Here is a 12,172-nt window from a genome sequence, read left to right on the forward strand (position 1 = left end):
CTCACATATCAGTATTCTCAACTTCACAGAAGCTTTGAGACTATCGAGGGCTACATTGAGACTCTGTTTTAAATCAAAACAAATATAAGAGAAAAAAGAAACCCCACAAAGAAAAATAAAAACCCACCTTCCAGACTGGGCTGGTGACACATGCCTTTAATCCCAGTGTTCAGGAGGGTGCATGGCAGAGCAGAGTAGTATAACAGGATGATGTAAGCATGGTTGGGAAATTGGGGTACCATGAGGGAATGATAAATACAGGGTTGGAAAGCAGGGTATCATGGTGGGATGTATGCAGGCGTTCTCACTTCATATGGGCAGGAAGCAAATGGAGAAACAAGAAAGAGCTGGTAGGCCAACATCCTCTTCAAGTGCCTGCTCTCGAAGACCTCGTTTCCTTCTTTCTAGGCCTCAAAACACACCATCCTGCTTTGTCCCATGATCTAAGATGTCATCCTTCAATCTTACCTCCACCCCTCAAGAGACACCAAGGCACATTTTAATAAGTATGACAAACATAAAAAGATTTCCTGAGCTAGTAAGGTTCTGTTCTGAATGTGGGTGCCAATTTGGAGGCACATGCATATATAATACCAGTGCGCAGGAGGCTGGTACCGAAGGATTGAGTTCCAGGCTAATCTCTACCACCCAGTGAGAAACCAAAGCACAAAAGCAGAATGCAAACTAGAAATCAAAAGAGAGCTAGACATGGTGGAGTAGGCCTGTAATCCTGAAAGCAGAAGGAAATCAAGTCTAGAGACATAGGTGTTTGCTATAGGCTAGAGCAAGACCCCATCTCGAAATTAAAGAGTGGCGGGGAGGGCTCAATCAAGTACTTACAAGTGTGAGGCCCTGAGTTCAGATCCCCTGAACCATGTAAAACCCAGGGTGGGCATGATGGACTACATGTGTCATCCCAGCAATGGTGAGATCTGAGGTGGAGGCAGACAGATACCTAGGACTCGCTAACCGGACAGCCTGGCTTGCACAGCGAGTTCCAGGTTAATGAGACCCTGTCTCAAACAAAAAGCGGAAACCACCCAAGGGTGTCCTCTGGCCTACACACACACACACACACACAGAGAGAGAGGGGGGGGGAGAAAATGAAGAAATGAAAAAGAAGAAAATTAAAGACAGAATGGTGGGAAGCTGTAGGTAAAGAAAGTAAAATCGTACCCTGAGAGCTCAGGCTCACCCTCTGAGCAAAGCAGAAATCCCAGCTACTACTGAGATACACAAGCAAGCACCCATGTTGGTGATGCCTGGAGCCCCCTGTGCCACCCACAAAGTCCTTCTAGCAACAGCCCGTCACAAACTTCCAAAGCACTCAGCCAAGCCCAGTGAAGAATGCAGCCAAGAAAAGGAGGGTACTCAGCAAGTTAAAAAGATTTATTGCCAGCCTAGGCTTCCAGTCCAGAACTCGGGCTGTCCGAGGCTCAGGAAGTTGTCATGGTGCAACCTGATGTAGGATCCACTCTTTTCATGGGATCCCTGTTCCACATGGTGGTTTCTGGGGGCCCCCCTCCAGTGAACCCCTGTACCCTGATGGTGATGAACTCTGAGGCTGGCACAGTGCCCAACTCTCAGAGACCACCTAGACCTCCACTAGTGCAGGCTGAGCCCTCTTTGAGGTCAGGCACCGTGGACTTGACCCTGAAGAGGGAAGAGATGATGCCAGGTAACTTGAGACTGAGAAGATGAACAGGTGTGAGAAAGCAGTCACCTGTGAGCCCGAGAGCCCCCAGACAAGTCCTTGTGGCCCCTCTGGCCTGTACAGTATATAAAAAACATTTTTTACCAACAGTTAAAAATTCTAAGATTTCATATAAAAATCTGGATTTGGAGCCTAAGGGAGAAAAAATATTGTGACTATCTGGCAACATTCTTACATGGCACTTACTGCTCACATTGGATTCCTCCCCACCAGGACTAGATATGCCATTCCAGACCCTGGCCACCTGGCACCAGAGCACATGTGCTATTGGGTTTGGGGTTTGATTCCTTGTCTAGTAGAAGGAATGTCAGCCCACTCCTTGTGTGTGTGTGTATCATGCCAAAAAAGGAAAAGTGAAAGCCATGCCTGGAAGCGATTGCCTTGGCTCCCTAGGCCTTCTGCTTAGCCCTGCAGGCACCTGGGCTTTTACGGAACTTAGTGGAACATGCTCATCATGACTCCCACAGGGTTTCTGTCGCACACCGCCCTGCCTCTCCTGGATCCATCCAGCCCCTGTGGTGGCTAGGCAAACTGGGAAGAGAATATAATTAATCGCGGCAGTTAATAGGGGGCAGACTAAGATGTTTTAGCTAAGCCTCTTCGTAGGAGGAAAAGTTTAGGGTGCAATGAGAAAGGTTAATACTGTTATTCTTGTTTTAAGTTGGTGACTCAAAAGAAGGGGTAGGAGTGGGGATAACTTCAGGAGGCCAAGGTTGGGTCAGTTTGAACTTAAGATTCCTCAAACATGTTGGTTCCCATTCCTTGACTGTTTTGGACAGGAAAGAAACTCTTAGAAAGTCGTAGGGTGGAGAAGAGCGTGGCTCACAGCCCAGCAGATGTCGGCCAGCCTGGTCCATCCTCCCTCAGGTCAAGTTGCACAATGATTTGCAGAGAGAGAACGGTAGGAGAATGCAGCTAGGGGCGTGCAGGTCTGGGCCCTGAACACAGAAGAGGAGGCATGCCTTCCTGGTGCCCCTTCATTCTGTGGTGGCTGCTGCCAGGCTATCTGCCCTTGAGAGAGACAGCAATCTTGAGGCAGCCCAGGCGCTTCCCACCGCTGCTCAGGACACTCTGGATGCGGTAGTTGCCAGTGCTCAGCCAGCTCGGCAGCTCCAGGTCAGGCACTGTGAAGTTGCTCGTGGGCAGTGAGTAGGTACCCTAAGGGGAAGAAGTGAGCCCAGGTCAGGGTAGCCTACCCACCTACAGCTATGATCTGCCCTTCTCTCCATTCTGCTAAGAGCCAGGAGTGCTGCCATAGTGCTTTTCCAGACTGGATAAGTATAAAGGGCACCACTGGTCATATCTAAGCACAAAGCTGCCCCATTCCACCAATGGATACACCAAGGCCCCTGGCCTCCAACATAACAGTTCTCATATACCCACAGAAGCAATATGCAGCATGAGAAGGCCACACCCTCTCTCTCTACCACAGAGGAGTAGTTAGTACCTTGACACCCCAGTACTCACTTCCTTGAAGGGACAGTGGCAGGGCAGCCCATAGCTGTGCAGGGGCTCCGGACAGGACTCTCCAGGGGGGATGTATAGGTCCAACAGTTGACAGAAGTCCTCATAGGTACAGCTGCCTATCTGCTCCACACAAGGGATCTTGACCCAGAAGCCAGCCACTTCCTTCTCCACCGTGAGCTCCACCTGTCACAGGATTGGACCAAGGTGACAGTGTGAGCTCCAGGGCACACATTTCTGCTCCTGCCTCTTGAAGTTTCGTCTTACAACCAGATGCAATAGGCTCACAGACCAATCTCAGAGTAATCTATACATTTCCATTGGTTTGTTGGAGGCAGGGTCTAGACCAGGATGGCCTTGAATTTACAGTTCCCTTCTGTCTCTTCCTCCAGGGTAGGGTTTAGCTGGGGGAAGGGGGAGGATGGTGACACTGAGTCCCAGTATTCACCCTTCCTGAGAGTGTGGTGGTCACGGATAATCAAATGTCCCTTCTCTCTGACCCACAAACCATCTTCCAGTTGTCACTCTCCAATGTCACTGTCTACTAGCTGGCTGACTGTGGCACATGCCTGCCATCCAGTCTCAGCGATAGGGTCTTTCTCTCTGTTGGCTGCTTCTGGCTCACATTTTCTCTGTTGCAGCACAGATGACAGGGTAATACATAGAAACACAGCTAGGCACAGCAGTGCACAGCTCCTGGTACCCTGGAGGAACTGCAAGTTCAAGGCCAGCCTGGACTACAAATCTAGACCCTGTCTCAAACAAACAAACAAACAAACCAATGGAAATGTATGGGGAGATTACTCTGAGGCTGGTCTGTGAGCCTTATTGCGGCCAGTTACAGGAGCTGAATGACCTCCCCAGACTCACCTGGATGAGAACTCTAGAGTGATCTTCCCACTGCCAACTACCCTGATCCCACTCCTGTTCTAATGACTGCCTACCTGAAAGAGGAGAGCAGCCAGGCCTCTCAGGCAAACAGCCCAGTTGCACTAGGCACATGCAGAAGATTAACTCTATAAGTTGTCATGCATGCCAGTTGTCTCTCAGAGCCAGGATGCTCTGTGTGTGCGTGTGTGTGTGTGTGTGTGTGTGTGTGTGTGTGTTCTCCGGCACCCTCCACTTTGGTTTTTAAGTCAGTCTCTTACTGATCCATCCAGACTGGTTTGCCAGCGATCCCCCCATCTCTACCTCCTCAGGTCCAAGTGCACACTACATCACGCCTGGTTTTTTACATGGGTCCTGGGGATTGAATACAAGTCCTAATGCTTGCACAGGAAGCATGTTATCAGCTAGGCCATCTCCCAAACCCGGAAGCCACAGTTTTCAAATCCCTTTCGACATGCTGGCAACCTCCAGTCTCAGCCTCGCTTTATTTCGGGGTTTCACTTTGTGTTGTTTGGATTTTGGTGTTTTTGAGGCAGGATTTTATGTGGCCTGAAACTTGCTGTATAACAGAAAATGACCATGACTTCCCAATCCTCCCACCTCCACCTCCCAGATGCTGGGATTAATTACAGTTGTGGGCCATCACGCTGGCCGGGGTTCCACTCCTGAGAAATAAATCTTGGTATGGTCCTTATTCCTCCAGACTCCACTAGACCCAGGCTCCTGCCTGCATCTTCAAATGCCCTCATGTCAGAGTACTGGCTGAGAGAGGGTGATGTCAGCATGGCCTGACTCCTGCTCACCTCACTGACCTGCTCTATTAACTAATATGAATCCACCCTGATTGCACAGCACCCTTTCCCCCAGCCTGCCTTCTCCTCTGGGCAAGCCTACTCCTCCTCAGATCAGGAAGAGCCAGAGGGCCTGGGTTGAAAGGTTAATTCTGCCCCTGAGGAAGTCGGTCACCTTCCTTCAGTCTCTCCTTCCTCAGCTCCCAGAGTGGGGTGTTTTATACAGTACCTACCTCTTTCTTGAGACCCCCTTAATAGGGTCTGCCCTGCACAGAGGTTCCCCTCAATTTTTGTTTTGTTTTTTGAGACAGGGTCTCACTATATAGATCTAGCTGTCCTGGAACTCACTATAAACATACAGGTTGGCCTCAAACTCACAGTGATCCGCCTGCCTCTGTACCAAATGCTGGGGATTAAGGTGTGTGCCACTCACTATTCTCAGTTTTAGACCAGAGAGACAGGCACTGCGAGCAGGACCCCAGGCCTCTGTCTTGGATTGGTAGGCACTTCCTGAGGCCCTTGGCTACCCTCTCCTAACATGGGTCATTATTCCTCCACTTGGACAGGACTGTTTCTGGATTTTTATATCATAAGGAAGCCCACTAGGGTCAAGAATCTAAGAGTCAGCAGAGCAGTGGTGGTGCACATCTTTAGTCCCAGCACTTGGGAGGCAGAGGCAGGTGGATCTCTGAGTTTGAGGCCAGTTTGATCTACAGAATGAGGTCCAGGACAGTCATGGTTACAGAGAAATCTCATCTCAAAAAAATAAATTAATTAAAAATAAGTGAGGCTAGGGAAAGATAAAGTGCCTGGCAGGCAAGCATGAGGCCCTGAGTTATTATTATTGCATACATAATAATAAAAAATAAAATTAATGTGAACCTACATAATCATAAAAGTATAAATAGAACATTATAAGGACAACTCCTAGCCTTGTATGGTGTCTCCAGATTGATCACGTTGTCTCATTAGTACAAGTGTGTGACGATTCTGACAGGGTTCATAACAGCCAACAATAATTAGCAATCGAGGAATTGGACTACAAGAAGATCTATAGAGCCAGGTGGTGGTGGCATGCACCTTTAATCCCAGCACTCGGGAGGCAGAGGCAGGTGAATCTCTGTGAGTTTGAGGTCAGCCTGGTCTACAAGAGCTAGTTCCAGGGCAGTTAGGACTATTACACGGAGAAACTCTGTTTCGAAAAAAACAAAAACAAAACAAACAAACAAAAAGACATCTATAAGAAGTTAGGCAAGGTGGCGCATGCCTGTAATGCCAGTCCACAGGAGGTGATGGCAGAAGATTTAGAAGTTCAAGGCCATCCTCAGTTACAGAAAGAGAGAGAGAGAGAGAGAGAGAGAGAGAGAGAGAGAGAGAGAAAGAAAGAAAGAAAGAAAGAAAGAGAGAGAGAAAGAAAGAAAGAAAGAAAGAAAGAAAGGCAGACAGACATCTATAAGAAGCTAGGCATGGTGGCAGGTTCACAACCCCCATGGGTGTGCACCTCCTGCAGTGCCTGCCGGCTGCCCACTCCCTGCACCTCTTCCCCCTAGCCCAGGACTCACCTTCTGAGGAGAAACAAGGGGGACGGTGGTCTTGCCCTCAGCACTGACAATCACATCTCCCGGAACGACGATGGGGTCAGGTTGGAGTGTCAGGCTTTTGAGCACTGCAGGGTCCTTTCCTTCATCACAGTTATCCCAGGAGAAGCTGCTGAGTCGGGGAGGCTAGGGAAAACCGGACACAAAGGTGGAAGGGAAGGAAAAGAAGCTTTTAGCTTTTAGGCCTGCACGCGCCCCTCTGAGCCCCGTGATAACAGTTACACTCCTCTGACCCATTCTTCAGGCAGGACTCCAAGGACAGCCTCTCAAAGTGTGAGACGAAGGTCCATTAAAACAGACCTTGAACTTCAAAATGAAAGGGGCTGGGATGTAGCTCAGTTAGTAGACTGCTTGCCTGGCCTATTGGAAACCTTAGGCTCCATCCCCAGCACTGCACAAACCCAGTGTGGTGGCAGAGGCAGCACCTGGGAGATGGAGGCAGGAGCATTGGGAATTAAGATCATCTTCAACTAGATAGCCCATTACAGGCCAGTCTGAATGCTTAAGACCCTGTCTAGGGGAAGGGAGGGGAAACTTAGCTGGGTGTGGTGGTGTAAGCCCATAATGCAAGCACTCGGGTTGAGGCAAGATGATGGAATGTTTGCGGTCACTCTAGATCAGCCTAGGCTACAAGGAAAGAAGGAAGGATGGACTGAAGGAAGGAGGAAGGAAAGGTGGGAAGGAGAGGGGAAGGAGGAAGGTCCTACCTCTGGCTAAAAAAGTACTGGCAGTTGAGGGGAATTCCTTATTTGTATGTGGAGGGGAGGTACTCATAGTAGCCCTCACCCTAAGTCAATGTACACATGGGCAGCACTAATTGGATCCAGTGGGTTATTATATTAAAATGAAGGAGATGAAGCTGGTAGGCAGATGTGCTGCGCAATTGGAGGGGAAGGTGTGGGATTGTACTGGAAATGATCTAAATACATTATACACAAGCTACCAATGAATAAATTAAATATTCTTTTAAATATGGAATTAATCCCACCTAGCTTTGGGGGTTCTTCCTCTGATCCCCACCCTCCTGCCACCCATTTCTTTCCAGCCAGTTTTAGGTCAGCACAGGTCAAGCTCCTGGAAGAGTCACCCTTGTATTGAGCCTGGTCATGTCCCACCCCATGTCCAATCCAAGGCTAGCAACAATGGGGAACACATTAACCCGGGGGTGGGGAACAACAGTAACCCAAGCCTCACCCTTTAGGGAACAAACAGGACCCACAAGACGAGACCTACAGGGGTCCCTCAATGATGAGCAATCCCAGGAAATGACTTTCCCATCTTGCAAGCACATTCTTACTCCCATATCATGAACCACACCAGATCCCCAACCTGAGTCACCCACGACTGCTCTACAGAAGCCCTTTCCTGACCTTCCTCCATGTGCCCCAGGTCCACCTCATGTGACCATCCTTACCTCAGGATCTAGAATTCATCCCACACCTCCCTTCCCCTCTCCATCTCTCTCTTTTCATGTACACGCACAGGCCTCAAAGGCCACCCACAAGGATCCTCAGCACTGCCATTATCCACATGCGGGCTTTGGAAATCCTGCACCCCAGCCTGGTTGGTCTCCATCTTAACACACCCATAAGCCATCAGGACCCAAGGAATACCTGATCCAAGCTAAGCCACAGCTTCTCTCTGCCCGATTTTGGAATTAAGACACAAGAAGCTGTGTGACCCTGTGACAGGAGGCTTGGCACTATCTTGGGTCCAAAGTTTTAATCTGAGTTCCAAACATGTACACTTGTGACTCAACACCAAACTCAAGTTTAAGAGACGCAGCTAAGGCCTCTTCTGTCCTATGGAAAAGGGACACAGAGTCAGTCACCCATACGTTCTACTGCAGCACTGAAGGAGACAGGCATGGTGACATAACACCAGCACTTGGGGGTCTGAGGCAGGGGGATTTCAAGTTTGAAGCCAGTTTGGGCTACATAGTGAGACCCTGTCCTCAAAACAGAACAAAAAGCAATATAAAATCAGGCATGGGACACAAGGCCTGTAATCCCAGCAGCACTCATGATGGGAAACAAGCTCAGTAGTTTAAAGTCATCCTCAAGTACACAGTGAGTTCGGTGACAGCCTGGAATGCTACTCAGAAAAACTAGGCTCCAGTCAGACAGACCTGAGCTGAAAGCACAGCCTGGCACACATACTGCCTTGGAATCCTGACTTCCGCACCTTCTAAGTGGAGGCCCTTATGGCTTCCTCTCAGGGCTGTTGCAAAAAGGTGAGAACACATATATAAGAACTCATGACACAGTGTCAGGCACTGAGCATGAGCTGGCTCACTGAATGACAGCCATGTGCCCTCCTGGCTTCTGTTTCCTGCCACCAACTCCATAATATCCCTGGGAGCCTGTTAAACTCCATGCTCAAGCTTCTCGGCATGGGCTTCTGCTCCCTGGAATGAAAGGCCACACTGTGACTAAGAAAGGCAGGGCCAGGGTAGGTACCAGCAGATATTTTACTCAAACTTCATTCCACAAGTATTTATGGAGCAACTATTTCAGGTCCTGGACTAAGGACTATGTAAACAATAGAAGCAGTCCTGCCCAGCCTTGTGTGGCTGATGGTCTAATGTAAATAAACATTACCCAGGCTGGTGGTAACTCAGAGGTAGAGAGCTTGGCTAGTATGCCTGAGGCTCTGGGTTCAAACCCGAGTACCAAAGGTTAGAAAAAGGAAGAGAGAAAGGCAGGGAGGATGGGAGGATCCGGAAGGTATGGGGAGTAACTCAGGTATTACTGAGGGTGGTTAAGAGGAGACACTTAAGATGCTCTTTCAGGATGAGAAGTCAGCCATTGCTACAGACGGAGCACAAGCCAAGATCCCGTGGAAGAAATTCAGCTGGTTGAGGCACTGCAGAAAGACCAGCAGACTAGCCATGTTGGATGAGGGACCTGGCTGATACTGGAGGGGTAGCAGGCTCATTTAAGATAGGCCCTCATGGCTCACATTCAAGAGAACCAACTTGGCCGTGGTGCAATAGAACACCTTCAGAAGAAAGTATTACGTTTGGAGGAGAAGGGGGGGAGGGTGGTCATAAGACCAAGTGAAAAAAAAATGGCTGAAATAGTGGGGATGGGGGCTGCTTCCCCCAAATCAGCAGCCTGATTCACACTGAGGACTGATTTTGGGCATAGGGAAGTTTCCAGAGTGCCCTTTTAGAATCCTCCACCCTCTCCTGAGCACCTCTTCACCCAGCCCTAGAAGCTTCTCACAAGGTGTTTGCCCACTGACAGGGAGGGCCTGGGCGGCAGCAGCTGTAACACATTCCAGCACCTGAGTCCAGGCCCATGGGGAAAGGGAGGATGGAGATCAACGGTGCCTACCTGGGAGATGTCGTTCCCCAGCCTAGACCAAGACACAGGAAGAACAAGCCAGAATGTGACAACAGAAAGATGTGGCTACATAGGCAGAAGATAGGGCCAGCTCCGGGCATAGGTTAAAGTCACGTACCTGCTGCTGGCGCTCTCCCTAGCAGGTGCCTCAGGCATGGTAACTAAGCCCTGGAGGGTCAATTTCTGCGCTGTGCAAATAGGCACAACTATATCTTCTGCCAGGACAATGGCCAGAATTAAAAAGTCTGTACACAGAAAGCAACAGGACTTAGCTCCTAAAGAGGGCCAAGCTCATTTAAATTTCCTGTCCCAGGCCTAAGAAGAGTGGGACGATGTGACAGGGATGACAATATGGTACCCCGAGCAGGTGCTGGAACAGAAAGAGGACATTCATGGAAAACTGATGAGACCCAAATAAAGGCTAGTTCAGTTCACACTGGCTTCATGGTTTTAACGAACATACACTGATAATCTGCGACAGTAACAAGGGCAATTATGTAAATACATGAAATTCAATCCTATCCTTATAAATTATTCCAGAATTAAGATCATTAGAAAAGTTCCCTGTAACCCCAGCAATTGGGAGATAGAGACAGGGAGGTCAGAGATCAAGGTCATCCTTAGTAACATACAGAGTTTTACGCTGGCTGGGGCTACAGAGACCCTTTCTCAAGATATTTTTTTTCTAAGACAGGGTTTCTCTGTGTAACAGTCCTAGCTGTCCTGGAACTCACTTTGTAGACCAGGCTGACCTCAAACTGGAAAGATCCACCTGCCTCTGCCTCCCATGTGCACCACCACCGCCTGGCTGAAAAGAAACGTTTAAAGAGGAAAAGTACACAGTAGGTATACAATAAGTGATACCCACTATATAACACAGAGTCTAGTAATTGCCTCCTATCTGCCTGGCACAGAGCCAGCTACTCTGCTGTTATCCCAGAGTCTCCACACCCCAGGGTCACAAGATCAGTCAACAATACAAGAGGAAGCCAGGGCTCAGGGAGGCTCACTCACTCACTGGTCACTCCACAGCCTCCTCCAGCCCATGACTGCAAAGTCAGGTTCTGAGCACATAAGCCTACTGAGAAGACGTAGATGGCAGAAGGTAAGGTTCAAAAGGAACACTCACTGAGACACCTTGAGTAAGTCCCTAATGGACAGAAGGAAGTTGGTGCCCACAAAGCCTCCAAATTGGCTACTGAGCTCCAGAAGTTAAATGGTACCCTCAGGCAAAGCACACAGGAGACTGAGAGATATCCTCGGGCCCAGTCTCTAACTGGGCTCTACCTCACAAGGCTGCTGCTGAGGACTCTAAGAGACAAGTTGCCTAGCCTCTGGGCAAAAGAAGTTAAAAGGTCCTTCCTCCCACCTGTAACAGACTTCCTGCCTCCAGACTAAACAAGAAGTCCGTGCTGGCCTCAACCTTACTATTCTTTTGGCATTCTACAAAATTATCTCCTTCATGTAAGTCCCCACCCTGTGCTGGCATCCCACCCATTTTACAGACAGCAGACCGAGGATCGGGTTATCCACAATCGACAACAGAAGAGGAATCAGAAGTCACCGCCCCACCACCAACAACACTTTCAGTCTCTCTCTTCCCTTTACCGCTCCAGGCTTAGACAAACCTCCCTGAGGGGGTTGAAGGGAAAGGAGCTGGAGGATGAGGATTTAGCCCTTTTTGCCACAGCAAACGGCAATGGAACTGGGCTTTTTACTCAGAATGACCAAACTTCCCTTTCCCAGAGGTATGCGGCACAGGAGCAGAAAAGAGACTTGGGAAATGAAAGATTTGGGGGTGGAGGGAGCCTCAGTAGCTCACAACCAGAAACAGCGGGATCCCACGGTTGATTCTCAGTCCCTTGGTGGCCAAATCTGGACCTCGGGGTCTGATTCAACCGTCCCACAAGCAGGAAGACCTCCGAGTCAAGCAGAAAACAGGGGAAAAGACCAGTAGGTAATGCAGCGAGTCACAGACTGAGAACCTGGGCCTGCGGCCGGTGCGATTGCACTGCTGCTTTGCACCCAAAAAGGATGGTACAGAAGCAATCGGAGGAGAGGAGTCCTTCCAGAACAATCGGAACCAAGCGGTCCTTAGCTGCAGCAGAGGGTCTGTTTCAGGAACGCAACTCCAGGGTTTGGGACACTCACGCGCTTCGGGCCGAGGCGCGCAGGGGTGGCGGGGCCCGCGAGCAGCAAGCCCAGCACGAGCAGCAGCGGTATAGGATGCATGACGACGAAGGCCCTCACGGTCGAGCTAGAAACTGCCGCTCACAGGCGCCTTTAAAGCCCGCAGGTCGCTCTGCAAAGCCGGGCCCGCGCTCAGCGCTCCGCCCCGCGCTGCCCAGATTGCAGGCCCCAGGAGGGACT

General features: G+C 49.7%; 1 protein-coding gene across 1 annotated transcript; it reads right to left on the reverse strand.

The window, feature by feature from the left end:
• Window positions 1–1,368: 1,368 nt before the first annotated feature.
• Gm2a (GM2 ganglioside activator) lies at window positions 1,369–12,159 on the reverse strand. Its single transcript, XM_038327007.1, has 4 exons — window positions 11,954–12,159; window positions 6,420–6,581; window positions 3,182–3,364; window positions 1,369–2,872 (listed from the first exon to the last, which is right to left on the reverse strand). The coding sequence occupies exons 1-4, from the start codon at window positions 12,032–12,034 to the stop codon at window positions 2,717–2,719; spliced, it is 582 nt and encodes a 193-aa protein (XP_038182935.1). The 5' UTR covers window positions 12,035–12,159; the 3' UTR covers window positions 1,369–2,716.
• Between the last annotated feature and the right edge of the window lie 13 nt (window positions 12,160–12,172).

This window comes from Arvicola amphibius, chromosome 4 (assembly GCF_903992535.2).
Source record: "Arvicola amphibius chromosome 4, mArvAmp1.2, whole genome shotgun sequence".
NCBI classification, from domain to species: Eukaryota; Metazoa; Chordata; class Mammalia; order Rodentia; family Cricetidae; genus Arvicola; species Arvicola amphibius.

Coding starts and splice junctions, on each gene's coding strand:
- Gm2a (XM_038327007.1), bottom strand. CDS start 12,034: ATGCATCCTATACCGCTGCTGCTCGTGCTGGGCTTGCTGCTCGCGGGC. Junction 6,582..11,953: donor CGCGCCTCGGCCCGAAGCGC/GTGAGTGTCCCA, acceptor GGTTTTCCCTAG/CCTCCCCGACTCAGCAGCTT. Junction 3,365..6,419: donor CCCTTGTTTCTCCTCAGAAG/GTGAGTCCTGGG, acceptor ATCCTGTGACAG/GTGGAGCTCACGGTGGAGAA.